The 19778-nt window shown below is 35.5% G+C and overlaps 1 protein-coding gene across 1 annotated transcript in view; it reads right to left on the bottom strand.

Annotated features, from left to right (window-relative positions):
- The window catches only part of DCDC1 (doublecortin domain containing 1), a 423366-nt gene that overhangs the window by 399712 nt on the left and 3876 nt on the right, over positions 1–19778 (bottom strand). Inside the window, exons 2-4 of the mRNA XM_046015856.1 lie at positions 18124–18189; positions 10919–11013; positions 873–1042 (exon numbers count right to left, since the gene is read on the bottom strand). Of these exons, the coding sequence (XP_045871812.1) occupies positions 873–1036 (164 nt within the window). The 5' untranslated portion in view covers positions 1037–1042; positions 10919–11013; positions 18124–18189. The remainder of the gene's footprint in view (positions 1–872; positions 1043–10918; positions 11014–18123; positions 18190–19778) is intronic.

Genomic DNA, 19778 nt, shown 5'->3' with positions numbered 1-19778 from the left:
CAAGTTTGTTTAGAGAACTAAATAGGTACAATGCAGGTTAAGCGTTTAGCATGGTGACTGACACAGAGCAAATATTATCTGGCCCATTATCGTTTTTATCATTATGCTATGGTCCAAGTCAAACTCGAGGGATAATTTTTTTTCTTATTTATTTATTTATTTATTTATTTATTTTCAGCATAACAGTATTCATTGTTTTTGCACCACACCCAGTGCTCCATGCAATTCGTGCCCTCCCTATTACCCACCACCTGGTTCCCCAACCTCCCATCCCCCACCCCTTCAAAACCCTCAGGTTGTTTTTCAGAGTCCATAGTCTCTCATAGTTCATCTACCCTTCCAATTTCCTTCAACTCCCTTCTCCTCTCCATCTCCCCATGTCCTTCATGTTCTTTGTTATGTTCCACAAATAAGTGAAACCGGGCCCCTGGGTGGCTCAGTGGGTTGAGCCGCTGCCTTCAGCTCAGGTCATGATCTCAGGGTCCTGGGATCAAGTCCCGCATCGGGCTCTCTGCTTAGCAGAGAGCCTGCTTCCCTTCCTCTCTCTCTGCCTGCCTCTCTTGTGATTTCTCTCTGTCAAATAAATAAAAAATCTTTAAAAAAAAAACAAACAAAAAACAAATAAGTGAAACCATATGATACTTGACTTCCAGGGATAATTTCTGTTTCTTGCGTCATTTACCTTTTTTCTTCCCACAGAATAAAAGAAATTGGAGGACTCCAATCCAGGCAACAACCTTCATAGCCCATCATATCTCCAAGTTATCATTGACATCATTTCTATAAAATATTGAGCATTTACATAGACAAATTTCTGTAAGTACTTTATCTCCTTCAGGATTCAGTTTAAGCTGCTGAAATAATATTCTTACCTTGGTAAATCTTTTGAAATACATTTGGAAATTGGGTGAATGGTATCTCTACTGAAGGTGTCTTCAGCATTGCTCTGCTGTGATACCTTCATGGCTTTAGTCAGAGGTGATAAAGAAGACTGTGAAAGTGATGCTCTGTGATCATCTGCTTCTCTTTTTGCCATTTTCAGCTAAAAATGAGGTAGAATGACATTTAATTTAAAAGATAAAACTTTCCAGGGTGCCCGGGTGGCTCAGTGGGTTAAAGCCTCTGCCTTCAGCTCAGGTCATGATCCCAGGGTCCTGGAATGGAGCCCTGCATCGGGCTCTCTGCTCAGCAGGGAGCCTCCTTCTCCCTCTCTCTCTGCCTACTTCTCTACCTACTTGTGATCTCTGTCTCTGTCAAATAAATAAATAAAATCTTAAAAAAAAAAAAAAAAAGATAAAACCTTCCAGAGTTATAAATTGAGGCTGGACATTAATCACAATTTATTTTTCATCATGCTCTAAACTACACAGCAGTTGCTAAATGTGAGATCTCGTGATAAAAACAAAACAAAACAAAACAAAACACCAGAGATAAAAGCCTAAAGGAAAACAAAAGTATGAATCTAAGTCTTTGAATGGTATAATTCTGGGACACCTGGCTGGCTCAGTCAGTACAGCATGCCATTCTTGATCTCCAGGTTGTGAGTTTGAGCTTCATGTTGAGTGTAGGGATTTACTTTTTTGGTATTTATTTATTTATTTATTTATTTATTTATTTATTTTAAAGAGAGATAGAAAGAACAGAGGGGAGGTGGACAAGCAAATGCCAGGCTCGATCCTCCAATCCCGAGATCATGACCTGAGCTGAAACCAAGAGCCTGATGCTTAACTGACTGAGCCACCCAGGCACCCTAGGAATGCAATTTTAAATAGGTTTATCAGCATAGGCCTCACTGAGGTGATAAAATCTTGGCAAAGACTTGAAAGAGGGTCTTTGTTGTCTGCAGTTGAATCTAATCCCCAAACTCCTGATATTCCTTGAACTAAATTGCTTTTCAAATTCCTGGTTAGCTAGTTAGCAAGTTGCAAGACTTATTGTTAATTAAGCATATGGAAGAATAAAAGAACTATAATATAACTTAAACTCACAAGTGTTATGGAGAAATACATACCTATAATACATAAGATCATGTCTTTGTCTTCCACTTTCTAGCTATATGACCTTGAATATTATAGCCTTTCCGAGGTTTAATCCTCCAATTTACAAAACTGGTTATCCACATGGATATGAGAGTTCAGTATATAAAATGGTGAACATGAAAGCATTTGGCACAGTGCTTGGCACATGGTAGATCTTCATGAAATGTTAGGTGAATCTGAATCTACATCAAAATAAGAAAAGGTATCTCTTTTTCCATAGGTTAATAAGAAAAGGTGCTATTCTCTGTCCAGCATTCCTCTGGTATTCCAGTTGAAGACTAAAGGGTTGTTGGCCTTTACACTGTCCCTCTTCCTTTAAGCTTCTCATAGCAGGAGGGACAAGGGTCTCCTCTCTGGCTTCCATGACAACCACTGCTTGCTTCAATTTGTTCATAGGTTGAGTAGTTGTCGTCGTCTTCTTTTTTTTTTCCCAAAGATTTTATTTATTTATTTGACATACAGAGTTCACAAGTAGGCAGAGATGCAGGCAAAGAGAGAGAGGAGGAAGCAGGCTCCCTGCTCAGCAGAAAGCCCGATGTGGGGCTTGATCTCAGGACCCTGGGATCATGACCCGAGTTGAAGGCAGAGGCTTAACCCACTGAGCCACCCAGGCACCCCAAGTTGAATCTTCTTAATTGAGGAATGCTTATAGGTGAAAAACTCTAGTTGTGTATAGCAAGGCAAAATTATATGATTACAAAGTAAATCACCTTGCAGAATGAAATCATTTGACTGCCCTGGTATGTTTATTATATAGTCCAATTATTAAAAACTAAGAAAATTTGCACCAAACTATTAAAAAATAACTCTTGAAATAGAGAAATAGTTTTACTTTTCACTTATGCATGATTACAGTCCTAATCTTCACTAAAAAAGGCAATCATTTTAATGATGGTATAGTTTTATTTTCCATGTAAAATAGTTTCAGGATGCTTTCTGGTAGAATGAATTATATATGTGTGAAATCATTACCGTTATTAAATGCAATATTTCTTCTATAATGTTACTATAAAAACAGTGCTATCCTCACTAAAAGTAGAGCATATAACAGGTTAATAGAATATGCAGAATATAGTAAGTTTTCAGACAACATTCATATACATTATTAATTAAATGAAACTAATTGTTAGGGGCACCTGGGTGGCTCAGTGGGTTAAAGCCTCTGCCTTCACCTCAGGTCATGATACCAGGGTCCTGGGATCGAGCTCCGCATTGGGATCTCTGCTCAGCGGGGAGCCTGCTTCCTCCTCTCTCTCTCTGCCTGTCTCTCTGCCTAATTGTGATCTCTGTCTCGCTATCAAATGAATAAATAAAATCTTAAAAAACAGGGGCGCCTGGGTGGCTCAGTGGGTTAAGCCGCTGCCTTCGGCTCAGGTCGTGATCTCAGGGCCCTGGGATGGAGCCCCACATCCGGCTCTCTGCTCAGCAGGGGGCCTGCTTCCCTCTCTCTCTCTGCCTGCCTCTCTGCCTACTAGTGATCTCTTTCTGTCAAGTAAATAAAATCTTAAAAAAAAAAAAAAAAGATACTTAAAAAACAAAACGAAACTGTAAACTATTGGGCACCTGGGTGGCTCAGTGGGTTAAAGCCTCTGCCTTCTGCTCAGGTCATGATCCCAGAGTCCTGGGATCGAGTCCCACATCGGGCTCTCTGCTCAGCAGAAAGCCTACTTCCCTTCCTCTCCTTCTGCCTGCCTCTCTGCCTACTTGTGATCTCTGTCTCACTATCAAATGAATAAATAAAATCTTAAAAAAAAAAGAAACTAAATGTTAATTAGAAATTACATAAATAAAAATGTGTTAATTTAAATTTGACTGACACTACTATGGTATTTTACCAACTACAGGTAAAGACACTGCCTTATATTTTATTAACACATGCATAGTTTATTTACTGATACACTGAAAAACCACTATTTTTTTTTTTTTACTTTCCATCTCTTAATCATTTTACATGAATATAATCTCTCACTCATGCCCACCCTTAGACCTGTTCCTCTACCCTTTTTCTTTCTTTCTTTCTTTCTTTTTTTTTAAAAAAGGCATTCAAACACACAGTGGTTGCAGGCCTGGACTCTGGAGCCAGAGTGTCTGGGTTTACAGCCCTACTGCCCACTTAGTAACTGTGACACTTTGGACACATCACATAACACCTTTCTGCATCAGTTTCTTTATTTGTAAGAAAGGGTTAAGAATAGTGGCCACTCCAAAAAGTTGATGTGCTCGCACATCGTAGGAAACATGTGTCAGCTACAGAAGAGAAAAGGTTTGATGGTCTTCAAGTTAGGGTAATAACTATCAATAACAAAACAGATCATGGGGTTTTCCTAAGGGGCAAGTAAGTATGGATAGTTGTAAGCAAGAAAGTTTAGAAAAGACTTTCAAGCATAAAAGATAAACATTCTGTAGAAGAAATGCAATGGGAATTGGAGGAGAGGAGCACCTGGATGGCTCAGTTAGTTGTGTCTGCTTTCAGCTCAGATCATGATCCTGGGGTCCTGGGACTGAGTCCTGCATCTCAGTGAGGAGTTGACTTCTCCTGCTCCTCACATTGCTCATGAGCATGCACACACTTATTCTCTCTCAAATAAATTTCAAATAACTTTCATTAAAATTAAAACTGTAAAACAAAACTATGAGAAAAAAGATGTGTGCATGCACATGCATAAGTGTCATTTCACCACCAACCCCAAAATGTACCCCAAATCTCTAGATCTAACTTCTAGTTTGTGAGAAGTGGGGAAGGTAGAAAAACATGTTAAATGAAATGACACTGAAAATAAAGATGGAGAAATGTTACAAGTGGAAAGAGACTAAAAATTATATCAACCAAACACAATTTGTAAACCTTGTTTAGATCCTGATTTGAGTAAACTAACTTTAATAAGACAATTTTTTTGAGAAAATTATTGACATGTGAACACAAACTGGGTATTGCAGATACTAAGGAAATTATTTTATTGGGTTTGAATAAATGGTGTTGTTGTTATATTATTTGTTAAACATTTATTGGGCACATTTGTCTTCATTAAGCTATTTGTTACTGGTTACAACACTCAGTCTTGGATATTAGGGGTAATGGTACTATGACAAAAGGGGGCACCTGTATGGTTCCATTGGTTAGACATCTGACTCTTGATTATGGCTGGGGTTGTGATCTCAGAGTTATGGGATTGAGTTCATGTCAGGCTCTGCTTGTGCTCTCTCACCCCTCCCTCTAAATAAATAAATAAATAAATTTTAAAAATCTTAAAAGAATGACAAATAAAATAAGCATTTCATGCTTGTAGTTTAAAAAATATTATCTATTAGAAATACAAACCAAAGTATTTTTCTTAAAGATTTTATTTACTTATTTGAGAGAGAGAGAGAGCACACTAGAGGGGGGAGGGGCAGAGGGAGAGGAGAAGACGACTTCCCGCTGAGTAGAGAGCCTGATGGAGGGCTTGATCCCAGGACCCTGGGATCATGACCTGAGCTGAAGGCAGATGATTAACCAAGTGAGCCACCCAGATGCTCAACATTGCTTAGGAGTGTCATCATCCCATGTAGTTTCTTATTTTGTATAGCAGTATTGAATATTCAAACTCACATTATATGATCCCTTCTAGTGGGCTGGACATACAAGGAAGAAAGGAAAGCATGCATATATGATATATATATATATATATGACAAGAACACAATATAAGACAAGAAAACAAGAAGTATGGAATTACCATCATCTTAAAAGGCTTCATATCTACTAATCCCACTACTGGGTATTTACCCAAAAAAACCCACCAATTTTTGAAAAAAATGAAGCCCTATGTTCATTACAGCATTATTTACAATAGCCAAGGTATGAAAATAACCCAAGTGTCCATCTATTGATGAATGAATAAAAATCTATCCATTGATTAATGGATTAAAAATATGGAATGGATATTACTTTATTTATATACATTTATATAAAGGAACATTATTTAACCATAAAAACGAATGAAACCTTGCCATTTGCAACAACATGGATAGACCTAGAGGATAAAATGCTAAGTGAAATAAGTCCGCCAGAGAAAGAAAAACATACAATTTCACTCATACATGGATTTTAAGAAACAAAACGGGGAGGCCTGGCTGGCTCAGTTGGTGGGGCATGTGACTCTTGATCTCGGGGTTATGAGCTCAAGCCCCATGTTGAATATAGAGACTACTTAAAAAAAAAAAAAAGAATGAAACAAAACAAATGAACAAAGAAAAAAGAGACAAACAAAAATACAGACTCTTAAATACAGAGAACAAACTGGGAGTTGCCAGATGGAGTTGGTGGAAGTATGGGTGAAAGAAATAGAGGGGATTAAGAGTAGACTTAACTTGACAAGTACTGAGAAATACATACAATTGTTAAATCATTATAATGTAAATCTGAAGGTAATCTAACTGTATATTAATTATACTTGAATTTAAAAAAACATTACTACTTATATTAGCATTCAAAAATGAATATAGACTCAAAAATGAGTATGCTTCAATAGAAGCATAAATCTAATGAAATATGTACAAGATCTGTATGAGACATACCTAAAAAGCCCTGAAATAGATTCACATAAGAATAGACCCACCTTTCTCTTTGACAAAGGAGCAAAGTCAATACAATGACATAAACTTTTAACCAGTAATACTAGAGCAACTGAACATGTATGTACTTGGAAAAAAAAAGAATCTAAACATATCCATCACATATCCATCACAAAAATTAGCTCAAAATGAATCAAGCTAAATTTAAAACACAAAACTATAAAATTCCTAGAATATGAACTAGTGCAAAACATAGACTTTGGATATGGCAATGACTTTTTTGCTATAGCACCAAAGGCACAATCCATAAAAGAAATAATAGAATAGATTACTTCAGTAAAATTAAAAACTTCTGGGACACCTGGCTTATTCTATGCTACCAGAATTATGGCTAGTGCAACAGTTCTTGCATATTCTTATCACTTTATTATCCTGTCACCCATTGTTATGACAAACAAATCAAGTTTACTTAAACATAAAGAAGGCATCTTTGTGGTCCTCCAAATGTGTTTTCCCTAAAACCACTTTGCTAATTCCTGATCTCATCATTATTCCATTCAAACTATCAGATATTTTTTTTTCAAACTATCAGATATTTATTAAGTACCAACTATTCCCAGACTCTAAAATAGACAATGAATTCAATGTTGAACAAGATAACATTAATTCTCCATTAGCTAAATTTTCATTAATGAATATAAACATTAACATCCTATTAAAAACAATTATAAACATCCTATTAAAAAATCTGAATGATGATAATTAGAGTTACTACAGAAATAACCATATTAAGATTAGAAGAAAAAAATCTAAAAAAAGAAAAGCCTCTTATAATCTCTTATCCTTGGAGTTAGTCACTGTTACAATTTTTGAACATTTGCTTTCAGGCTTTCATCTTTGATTTTCCAGAGATACAACAGTTTCTTTTTTTTTTTTTTTTTAAGATTTTTAAAAAGATTTTTAAAGTTTTTTTTTAAGATTATATATTTATTTGAGAAAGAGAGCATGTGAGTGAGCGCAATCATGGGAAGGGGCAGAGGGAGAGAATCTTCAAGCAGACTCCCTGCTGAGCGGGAAGCCCAACATAGGACTTGATCTTGTGACCCATGAGTCATGACCTGAGCTGAAACCATGAGTTGGACGCTTAACCAACTAAGCCACTTAGGTGCCCTGAGATACAGCCTTTTCTTGTTTTTTTTTTATTTTTTTATTTTTTAAAGATTTTATTTATTTATTTGACAGAGAGAGAGAGAGAATAAACACATAAGCAGGGGGACCTGCAGGTAGAGGAAGAGGGAGAAAAGGGAGGGAGGGAAAAGAAGAGGAAGAAGGAGAAGCAGCCTTCCGGGGGAGCTGTGAACCCCAGGCAGGGCTCAGTCCCTGAACCCTGGGATCATGACCCAAGTCAATGGCAGACGCTTAACCAACTAAGCCACCCAGGCGCCCCTACAGCCTTTCCCTATAGCCTTTTCACAATTTTAAACAAAATTGTGACCATATTAAATATAGTTTATGTACAGTTGTATTTTCACTGAATGAGAATATTTTTATGTTATTAAATACTTCTTGAGAACATAATTTTTTATTTTTATTTTTTTAAATATCCTAGCTGGTTGCTCCAAATACTTCCTATTGTAAATAAGCTGTGGTTCCCATGCACCTTTGACCATATAACAGAAAAGCTTCTAAACTGAAAGAAGTTTTAGAAGCTAAATTCCTAGACCAAAGTGTATTTCCAAATTGGATTTTTTTTTAGAAATGTAACAATTTCTAAAGTTACCAAAACATAGCATATAAACATTCATATAGTAATACCCATTACTAGAATACTCTCTCTTAATCTGACCAATTGTAGAGTTATTTTCTACCAGTAGTAAAAATTTAATTTTTAAATTTTTTATCAGATTAATACTCAAGGAGGAATATTAGGGGATAATCAGAGAAATTTTTATGGACTATAAATTATTTTAATTCTACTTAGAAACCATTCACTTAAAAGAAGAAATTCCTAAAATATAGATGTTAAACTTCTAGATATTTTAAAGATAACTGAGTTCAAAATATCTAATTAGCCCAATACCTCCTTTCCTATACACTTATGAGAGCATATCCAATTATCTTGAAAAAGGCAATTAAAATTATTATTAATAATCTTAATACTAGGACATGTTATAATTCATTTGATAATTACATTTCCCACAAAGATACTGTCAACATAAACTGTGAAACTGCAGATCCATCCTGTTTACAAGTATCAGAGACAATATGCTCACTATTCTGTTGTACTTAAATGTTGTATTGCAGTTTTTCTTAACAGGTAATACGTGACATGAAACATGTCTGATTTTATGCTTCATAACTTCCACTCTGATGTTTAACATTAAAAAATTATATTTATGTATCACACATGTCAGAAAATAATTTAAATAAACTAAGAAAAATAATAACAACGATGCCTTTCGTTTCACATGCAAAATATAAATCTTTTATTCATAGATATCAAAGAACCATCTGCAATCAGAAATGCACACCATTTATATTTTCTGATTTATGTAGCTAACATTAAATATCTAAGTGTTCTTATTTTATATTTTTAGAAATTTGTTATGAATCAAAATATTAAGTCATAAAAATAAGAAAAGTCAAGATACTACCTTTTAAGACTGACTCATGAGTTTTAAAAATTCATTTTTTCGAGGCATGCCTTGGTGGCTCAGTCAGTTAAACATCTACCTTTGGCTCAGGTCATGATCCCAGGGGCCTGGAAGGGAGCCCTCCCACATGGAGTCCTGCATCTGGTTCTCTGCTCTGCAGGGAGCCTGCTTCTCCCTCCCTCTCTACCATTCCCTCTGCTCATGCTCTCTGGCTCTCTCTTTCTGTCAAATAAATAAATAAAATCTTTTTAAAAAATTCATTATTTCTATTCTTTATTCTGATTTTTATAACAAGGAAAAAAAGTAATTATTTTGATTTTAAAAACATACACTGGAAAAGGTACCATTTAAATCAGGTTGAAGTTTAGATTATTTATTGCTATTTTTCTTCAAAAATATGCATTAGAATAAACATTTTTCTAAGCTTCAAAATAAATACAATACATGGTTCTGGCATATTTATTTTTTTTGAAAAGGTGCCCTGAATCTTAGACAACATAAATACTAGGCAGTGTTGTGGTTGCCATAGTAACAAATAAATAGGAGCATAAAAATACGTTCCATTTTTCAAATGTATACACTTTTTTCATAAATATGCATATTTTATAGGTAAAAGATTATTCAACCCTTGCTTTGCCTTCCCTTTTAGAGAGAGAAACATCTAATTCTTTAGAAATAAAAGATTATCATGCAGCAATAGAGCAGCTCAAAAAAGTTTTAAAATGCTATATGGGAAATCTTAAGGTTTTTATGTCAATTTTCCAAAATAAAGACAGGAAAAAAAATACTCCTTTCATTTTAGATTATTTTAATGGTCAGTTCTTTACGTAAGGATAAAATTACATAAAATTCTTTTCTTCCCGGGGCAACTGGGTGGCTCAGTGGGTTAAAGCCTCTGCCTTTGGCTCAGGTCATGATCTCAGGGTCCTGGGATTTGGCCCCGCATCGGGCTCTCTGCTCAGCAGGGAGCCTGTTTCCCCCTCTCTCTCTGCCTGCCTCTCTGCCTACTTATGATCTCTGTCTCTCAAATAAATAAATAAAATCTTAAAAAAAAAATTATTTTCTTCCCAAGCATGAAATTCTTTTTTATTTTGTGTAAGTTTATTATTGCCATGCATTAAATGTAGCACTTGACCATGGAAAGTTGAAAGCTCTGTTGATCACAAAGAAGCCCAAGAAGTTTAATACTAACCCATGAGCTACTACTCGAATAAATGATCTGAAAATATTTTGCCAATGTGCTAAACTGGAGTTCAAAGTGTTCTTTCCTTTCTCCTCTCCCTTCATTAAAATACAATCTTCCTGTTTACAGATATCCTAGTAGTCACAAAAAGCATATTGATAAAGTGGTCTGAGTTTTATACTTACAGTTAAAGAGGACTTGCCATACATTTTATAGGGTTGGAGAGGGGCAATGTGATAAGACACAATGTCACGTTTGAAATCTATTAAAAGTTACTGAGGTAAGCCGACCAAAACAGAACAGGAAGATTGCTCAGTTATTACTGGGAAACAAATCCTTCAAATCCAATTACATTAATTTTGACTTCCAATTTGTTTCAATAACAACTATCATGTAACATTCTCCTAGAGTGAGAATTCAAAATCTTACAAAATCGCCATCTAGGCAGAGTGCCAAATAAGAGGTGACAAAGCAGTGCCGTAGGTCTTACCTTGCGCTAACTCCTTGATGGAGAAGCCGCGCGTGGTAATGGCTGAGGAAGACTAAAGTAGCCTGCAAGCAGAGCATCTAGAAGGGCATGAAATCCTGGAAAACAACCAACATAATATCTCAAAGGCCACATATGCCAATGAACTTAGTATCTTTTTTTCTGACAGAATGGGATAGGTCATATTGTTAAGTAAGAAGTGAATAGTATAGTCTATTTCAGGGTTGTAAGCCTTTTAATTCTATTCTCCAATTCAGGATAAGCAAAACACAGTTATGAAGAAAAGTATGTAAAAACTGTCTTCATTGCTAAACCAATGGCTATTGACACACTTCCTCTCTCCTAAGAATCTGTTTCAGAACTCTTTATTGATGACTAGTTGAGAATACTGACCTCTTCTATGTTTAGCTCCACCATATCAGATCCCTGAGATGCCTATTTTCTTTCCAATTTGTTGACCCTTCTTTTCCCTAGGGATCTTAAATGGCTTGTTGCTTCAACTAAGTGATGCCCCACTGGAACAAGCTATAAATCCATTTTAGGTAGAAATTTTGAGAAGGAAAGAGGGAATGTTTTGTGAATAAAATTAAAAGGATTTTCTATGACTAGAGAAAGAGGTAAGTAATGGAATGGTATTTAAATAGAAGTGCTCATAAAAACACTCAAAACTTGAATGTGTGAAGAATAGCTGTTATTTGGTTAGGAAAGGGAGAGATGTAAAGAAGGCCAAGTGTGTGGAGTCAAGAAATGTACCCAGTTTTCAAGGAGAGAAGTCTCTGTGTCATATGACCAACCAACTAATTACACATGTGGGTCAGAAGTATAACTAAGGTGGAAAGAGATACCAGTTGAAAAAGGAAATAAAAAATCTGATCTCTTACAGAATCAAACAAGAGCCAGTTACTATGTTGAACTAAGCTACCTATTGTACCAGGAGACTCATTGTTCCTCATTATGTAATTAACACCCCTGCTTTCTCAGCTTCTGTTACTATTTAAATTTATATACCTTAGAAAGAAAAAAATGTGGTCCCTGAATTGTCTGTTTGGCCTTAACTGTTTTTCTAACCCTAAACACCATATAAACAATCAATCAGAGATGCTCCCAATTTAGAGAAGAAAGAGTGTCCCTTGGACATTATATGTGCAGGGTACTCAAGAAGGAAATGCGGTGGGGTGCATGGTGGCTCAGCTGGTTGAGGGATTCTTTTTTTTTTTTTTTTTTAAGATTTTATTTATTTATTTATTTGACAGCAAGAGAGAGAGAGATCACAAGCAGGCAGAGAGGCAGGCAGAGAGAAAGAGAGAGGGAAGCAGGCTCCCTGTGGAGCAGAGAGCCCAATGTGGGACTCGATCCCAGGACCCTGAGATCATGACCTGAGCTGAAGGCAGCGGCTTAACCCACTGAGCCACCCAGGCGCCCTGGTTGAGGGATTCTTGATTTCGGTTTGGGGCATGGTCTTAGGGTCTTGGAATTGAGCCCCACTTCAAGCTCAGTGGGGAGTCTGCTTGAGGATTTTCTTCCTCTCTCTCTGTCCCTCCCCACTCTCTAAAATAAATAAATCTAAAAAAAAAAAAAAGGAGGAGGAGGAGGAAATGGGGGCAAGTATCAACTCCAACATTCCTCTCTTCCACTCTCCCAACACAAAGCAGTCATGTCCCTCTCTTCCACTCTCACCTTACGACATTCCAGAATGTTTCTACCCTAGGAAAAATTTTGCCAGATAAAACAGACTTCATTTTATTATTAACAAACACTAAAAACAGAAGGGAATACTTCTATTTGCCAAGCCAGGACTATAATCAATAATTTAATAGCTTGAGAAAAATAAAGAAAATAATCATGTAGATTTAGAAAACATGAAGGCAGTGTCTGCAATGCAAAGATCTCTGGAACTAACCCAAGAAATTCTAGAGTTGTGATCTTAGTTTGGGCCAGACCTGGGGTAAATCCTAAACTTTCTTGGGCTTATTTTCCCTAAGAAAGGACAAGGAAGAATGATAGCACAGGGAAACTCAAAAGTTCTTCTACCTGTATAGTTTTAGTCATTAGTAGAAGGGCTTTTACATATGGGAGCTAAGGCAGTGTGACAGAAAATGTGTAAGATGTAGACTCAGCTAACTTGAGTATGAATCTCATCTCTCTTCCTCCTCAGTCTTATTTCCTTATGTGTATGACAATAGCATCTGCCTTACCCACCTTATGAATTGTTATATAGATCAAATAAGTAAATATGTAATGTGTGAAAGTGTTTGTTAATCATAAACATTAGGCCTTATTTTTTAAAAAGATTTTATTTATTTATTTGACAGAGAGATCACAAGTAGGCAGAGAGGAAGGCAGAGAGAGATAGGGGAAGCAGGCTCTCCACTGAGCAGAGAGCCCAATGCAGGGCTTGATCCCAGGACCCTGAGACTGTGACCTTAGCCAAAGGAGAGGCCTAACCCACTGAGCCACCCAAGGGCCCCTAGATCTCATTTTTGTATTTAGTTCTGCATCTTGCACTGAGAAAGAAATTTTAGAAAAGGTAGAATGTGTTCCAGAGACTGTTTGTTATCAGAGAAGATGCGGTATTTATAATTTATAATTTATAATTTAGGACTGTCTCTTTCCTCAGCTATTGATTTGCTAAGAGTGTCACAGTTGGACAGCCCAGGTTCCTATCAACTCAGGTGTCATAGGAAAAATATGTAAGAGTTCTAAACCAATTAGAAGTAGAGACTTTGACCCAAAGTCAAATAGCTATGTTGGTTGGTGGTATGTTAGAAATAGAAAGAAAGGCGAAAAAAGTAGAAAGATAGGAAAAGGAGAATTGGCTGTGCTGTAGAAAGAATCAACTTGAAGTCTAGACTAACACTAAGATATGGCATATGAGCAGGAAGGAGTTGAGGGCATTGGGAATCACCATTCTGATTCTACAAAGTGTGCTAGTTAGATCTGCCTTACAGATAAAGGAAGTCCCTGTAAAAAAAAAAAAAAAAAGAAAGAAAAAAAAGACTGGGAGGTCATCAGATATAAAGAATAACACATTTGGAAAGTTTAGCCAGTAAAAATATTATGAAATTGGACTACTAAATGTAAGGATCTCAACCTTTTTTACTGATAATTAGCTTTTATCATTATGCTATCCGAATTTTCACTGAGTAAATATGTAATGAATTTCAGATGGCTCTCCCCAAGTTTCCAGAAACAAAAAGTTCATTTGTGAAGGCCTGGCACTTTTACTTGATAGATATAAAATGGGAAAATACACATATATTGTATGTATATGTATATATATGTGTATATATGCATATATACATACACATATGTGTATTTTATATATACACAAACACACACACATATATACACACATATTATATATACACATACACTATATAAATATATATAATCAAATATAAAATAAGGAGAATGATTCCTAAGATACATAAATAAATTCATTTTTGATTTATAATCATATTAACATATAGGTTATGAGCTTCAAAAATAAAGATGGATCCAGGAAGGTATGCCTCTCTGAAAGATGTATGCCATGCAGCAAACCACACCAGAAAGGTAAAAAAGACAGGAGTGAAGCAAGTCACAGTATCATTAGTGAAATGAAATTCAACACGTTCATTAAGTATGTACTAATAACCAAATAAAATCTATGATTAGCGGAATATCAAAATATAAATTAATTTGCTTTGGTAAAATTAATCCAGATATATTTCTAATCATTTTAAATGGTATAAGCTTGTCAATTCTCCTTGCACTAAATATTATTACCTAGTTTCTGGATCAATCTTTGCTCCAAAACTCCAAGGCTGGGAACCAAGTAAGAGCACGTGAGTCCTAACAACAGCTAAAGCAAGACACTTTTGGTAAATAGTATTTACCAAGACACATGGTAAATAGCATTTACCATGAACTGGGGCCAACAGAATTGTTATAGAGGACATAGAAATATCTTCTTTTACATTTTGTTATACTTTTTTATCTTATTTCTTTTGCCGGATTACCTGACTTTAACCTAGGACTAACATAAGATCTTTTTCTAAGTATATCTTTCACTGTATTGATACATCTAAATATTGTATATATGCATATTAACAAATTCACTATCTCATTTTTTAAAGGTTTTTTTTTTTTAAAGATTTTATTGATTTATTTGACAGACAAAGATCACAGGTAGGCAGAGAGTCAGGCAGAGAGAGAAGGGAAGCAGGCTACCTGCTGAGCAGAGAGCCCGATGTGGGGCTTGATCCCAGAACCCTGGGATCACCACCCAAGCCAAAGACAGAGGCTTTAACCCACTGAGCCACCCAGATGCCCCTAAAGGTTTTATTTTTAAGTAATCTCTATACCTAACATGGGGTTCAAACTCACAATCCTGAGATCAAGAGTCATATGCTCTACCAGCTGAACCAGCCAAGCATCCCCACTATCTCATTTTTTAAATTAGATTTTTAAAATGCTGAATTTAAATGACACATGTACATTGTACTATGGAATAATTTTTCCTTTTCTTGTACTGAAATAGGAAAAGTGATTTACATTACTCCAAATCAAACTAAAAACTAAAAATTAATATTCATAGAGACTAATACTACAGATCAGGATTTATACTACAAAGACAAAAATCATATAGTCTTTCAAATTAATATATCTGACTGTCTTTCTCTAATGCTCCTGCTTCACCTGCAGCACATCAGACAAGGTAATAATTTATGATAATCATATGAAAATATACAATTAATATTCATCACCTCTCATTCCTCATCACTTTAGATGATCAGTAATGCAGAGTGAAAATGCTGTCAGATTTCTAATTGCTTTGTAATGGGCTTGAAACAGGGAAATCATTAAAGGCAAACAATCTGTCATTTGTCTGTTACTTTATCTATCACACAAAAAAACTCATTAAAGAAATTGCTAATGAACTACAAAAGACTATACTCATGGTGCTTCTATAGTAGATTAACAAGTATTACTATGAATTGCTTCAAATATTTAAAAAATATGATATTTTCCAGAAATTCATCAGAAAAAACATCTATCTTCAGTATATTTTTTAAGCCATGTGGTTTCATTATTTTGGCATCTAATCCATCATTGTAGAAGTCCCTTTAGCATGTAAGATTTGTTTTTCATCAGTCTCTAAATAATTCAACTGAAAGGTTGCAAGAAGTTGAAATGCTAAATGTGTTTATTACTAGTAAACTGACACAAGTAAAAAAATAGTACTATAGTAACCCTAATGCTAAGTAAAGCATATATTTCAAAATTTGATTTTTACCCTCATATCTCCATGGATTTTGAACTGTTGAAGTTGTAATGTTTCATTCATCTTAATGCTATCATTGTGCAAAAATTACATTCAACTATTAAAACGGACCATAATATTATGAAACTCTGCATAACATAAACTAATTTGAAATTTTGAAGATATTAACCAGTATTAAAATGTTTCATAATATTACATCAAATAATTTTGGAGGGGAACAAATCATTTCTTTCAGTGACATCAAATTTTATGTCTTTATCTGTGCTACCTTTCTATATGAGATACCTAATATTAAAAAAAAAAACAAAAAACTTAGGGACATTGGGGTTGCTCAGTCAGTTAAACATCTGTCTTCAGCTCAGATCGTGATCCCAGAGTCTTGGGATCCGGTCCTGCATCAGGCTCCTTGCTCAGCAGGGAGCCTGCTTTTCCTTCTGCCTGCTGCTTCCCCTGCTTGTACTCTGTCTCACTGTCTCTCTCTCTCTGACAAATAAATAAATAAAATCATTTGAAAATAAATAAATAAATTTAAAAATCTATAATAATAACACTAATCTAGTTTTAAAAACAAAGAGGTACATGAACAAAAAACCTAGTAATGTTTTGTTGGGTATACAGTCCAGTTGCATTTTATTTTTGAAAAAAATATGAGAGTGACCATGTTTTTCATTGTGCTAATGATGAACAGAATCATGAATTTCTTTCCTACAACAAAAACACAAGAATCTTAGTAATAAAGTCAAGCTTTTAAAAAATAGGTATTGGAATATACACAAATTTAAAAACCTAAATGCAATGGCATGTTCAGATGGGTGCCATGTTTGAATATTGGAGTTAATTCCAAGCTAACTTCAAAGGGTTCCATAACACTCTGGAAACATCTTCATTATACTCTCTAATTGACTTAAACAGACTTCATATCAACTGTTTAACACATTTTAACCTACAAATTAACACCCCTTGATCATTCAGATTAACCTTCTTCTGTGAGTCAATTACATGACTAAAACACACTTTAAAAAATTCAGTTTAAAAAAACTAAAATGGAGAAGGAAAAATGCTTTAAAACAAGGATATAAATGTACATTACGACGTGGTTGAAACAGATCATCACAAGGTTTAAAATTTCAAGGATGGAAAGCTCATAGAAAGCTCATAGAAAAGCTCATAGAAAAGCCAGAATGGTCATAAGAAGAAGGAGAAAGGGGTAAAGAAGTGAATGGGGGAAGGAGTGCCCAGGTGGCTCAGTAGGTTAAGCATCGGGCTTCGGTGAGGTCATGATCTCGGGATCCTGGGAGGCTCAGGTCATGATACTGGGGTCCTGGGATCAAACCCCCAGGATGGGCTTCCTGCTCAGTGGGGAGTCTGCTTCTCCCTCAACCCCTACAAGCTTTGTGCGCGGCCCCTCTCTCTCTGTCAAACAAGTAAATGAAATAAAATTTTAAAAGTTTTTTGTTTTTTTTTTAAGATTTTATCTATTTCTTTGACAGACGGAGATCACAGAGAAGCAGGCAGAGAGAGAGGAGGAAGCAGGCTCCCTGCTGAGCAGAGAGCCCAATGCGGGGCTTGATCCAGGACTCTGGGATCATGACCAGAGCCCAAAGCAGAGGCTTTAACCCACTGCGCCACCCAGACGCCCCTAAAATTTAAAAGGTTTTTTTTTTTTTTAAAAAAGAAGTGAATGAGGGAAATAAGTTTGGTATTTATTATGATTACTAAAAAGAAATAGAAAATGGATTATAGACGGTATCTTTAATAGGTCCATGGGAAGATGAAAACATCAAACGTAAAAAAGTAGTAAGACAAGAACAAAAATTCCAGGTTTAAGATAAAGACCTCTAAAAGGTCTGAAACAAGATTGGAGGTTGAAAGAACAATGACACAACTGAAGTCAAAAAACAAGAAAAACAGCAATAGGCGTGGTGTCAGCAAAAGTATTTACCTCTTTGTCTCTCCTGCTTAGTGCACTGCCTTGCTCACATTCATGAATTTTCACTGATGATTACCACTGAAAAGAAAAAAGAGAGAAGAGATCAAGTGAAGACAATGAGTAAGGGGCAAAACACAAAAATGAAAAAAAACATTTCTATTTTTTTTTTTTTTAAGATTTTACTTATTTATTTGAGACAGAGAGCAGAAGCGGTGGGGAGGGGCAAAAGCAGACTCCCCTCTGGATGCAAGGCTCTTTCCCAGGGCCCTGGGATCATGACCTGAGCCAAAGGCAGACGCTTAACCCACTGAGCCATCCAGGCGCCCCTGAAAAACTATTTCTAAAAGATGAAGTGGGATTGTTCAATAGGGCTGATTCTCAACACCATCTAAAGCTTTATGACAACACGTAAAAAGGAATAAAAGATGTTTTTCTAATTCTAACCATTCATTTCTCCCTTCCATTAAAACTTAATACTTCAATATTTAAAACTTAATACTTCCATGCATCCCTCTGGATTAGTCTCATTTGAGTCAAGGATTTTAGTCTTTGAGGAAATCTGTCTTATTCTATTCTATTCACATAAGTATAAATTAGTAACTGTCACAGCACCTGCATTTCTTCTGGCACAGCACTTCCTACAGTTACTTCACTTGCTTCTTTGTCTATTTACCCAGATAAACTCTAAGCTTTTACAAGGGCTACAGCCAACTCTCTTGTGTCTCTTGTAACAAAGTATAGGACACATAGTAGACAGAGAATAAGTGACTTGTTGATTGAAAGAGTAAGTGAGTGAAGGCTCTATCTGTACTCTGTGTATATATGTGTGTGCATTTATCTCATCAGTAGCTAATTCTTGATGGTTTTCCTATCTTCTGAGTAGATTTTAAGTTGCTGTAGGAGCAAGCATCTAATTTCAGAACATAACCATAATATTTTATGGTACTTAAAGACAGATACAGCTTAGTTCACTGACGTGAAAATCCTGAAAACTCAGAGAAAATTAAAGAACAGTTGGTAATGAAACCAGTAGAAAGAGACAAGTAAATATAAATATAATAATAGTATAAAAATAGCAGAACTACACTGTATATATTGCAAATATTATCCATCAATAAGAAGCACAATTTACTGATAAGATCTCAAATTAAGAATTTATTAATGTAAAAAAAATAATTTATTAATGTGTGGTAGACATTAGTTAATGGGCAGACAAGTACTAAAGTGATAAATTGAGTACAAATTGATTTTTGCCATCACTACAACCAAGGGTCTTAAACCCCTGCTATATCTATACTATAATAACCATACTTAAATCTATATCAATATCTATGTTTAACTCTACTTGATCAATCACCTTGATTACTTTTGGTCAATCATCTTGAAATTAAATATTTAATGTGTACCTATCTTGTTTATGTTAAATATTCATGACATGGGAATTAAGATGTTTTTGTCCAGGGGCACCTGGGTAGCTCAGTGGGTTAAAGCCTCTGCCTTCCGCTCAGGTCATGATCCCAGGGTCCTGGGATCCAGGCCCACATCGGGCTCTCTGCTCCATAAGAAGCCTGTTTCCTCCTCTCTCTCTGCCTGCCTCTCTGCCTACTTGTGATCTCTGTCTCTCAAATAAATAAATAAAATCTTCAAAAAAAAAAAAAGATGTTTTT

The sequence above is a fragment of the Meles meles genome, chromosome 8, assembly GCF_922984935.1.
Source record: "Meles meles chromosome 8, mMelMel3.1 paternal haplotype, whole genome shotgun sequence".
NCBI classification, from domain to species: Eukaryota; Metazoa; Chordata; class Mammalia; order Carnivora; family Mustelidae; genus Meles; species Meles meles.
This window is presented reverse-complemented; position numbering and strand designations above follow the sequence as displayed.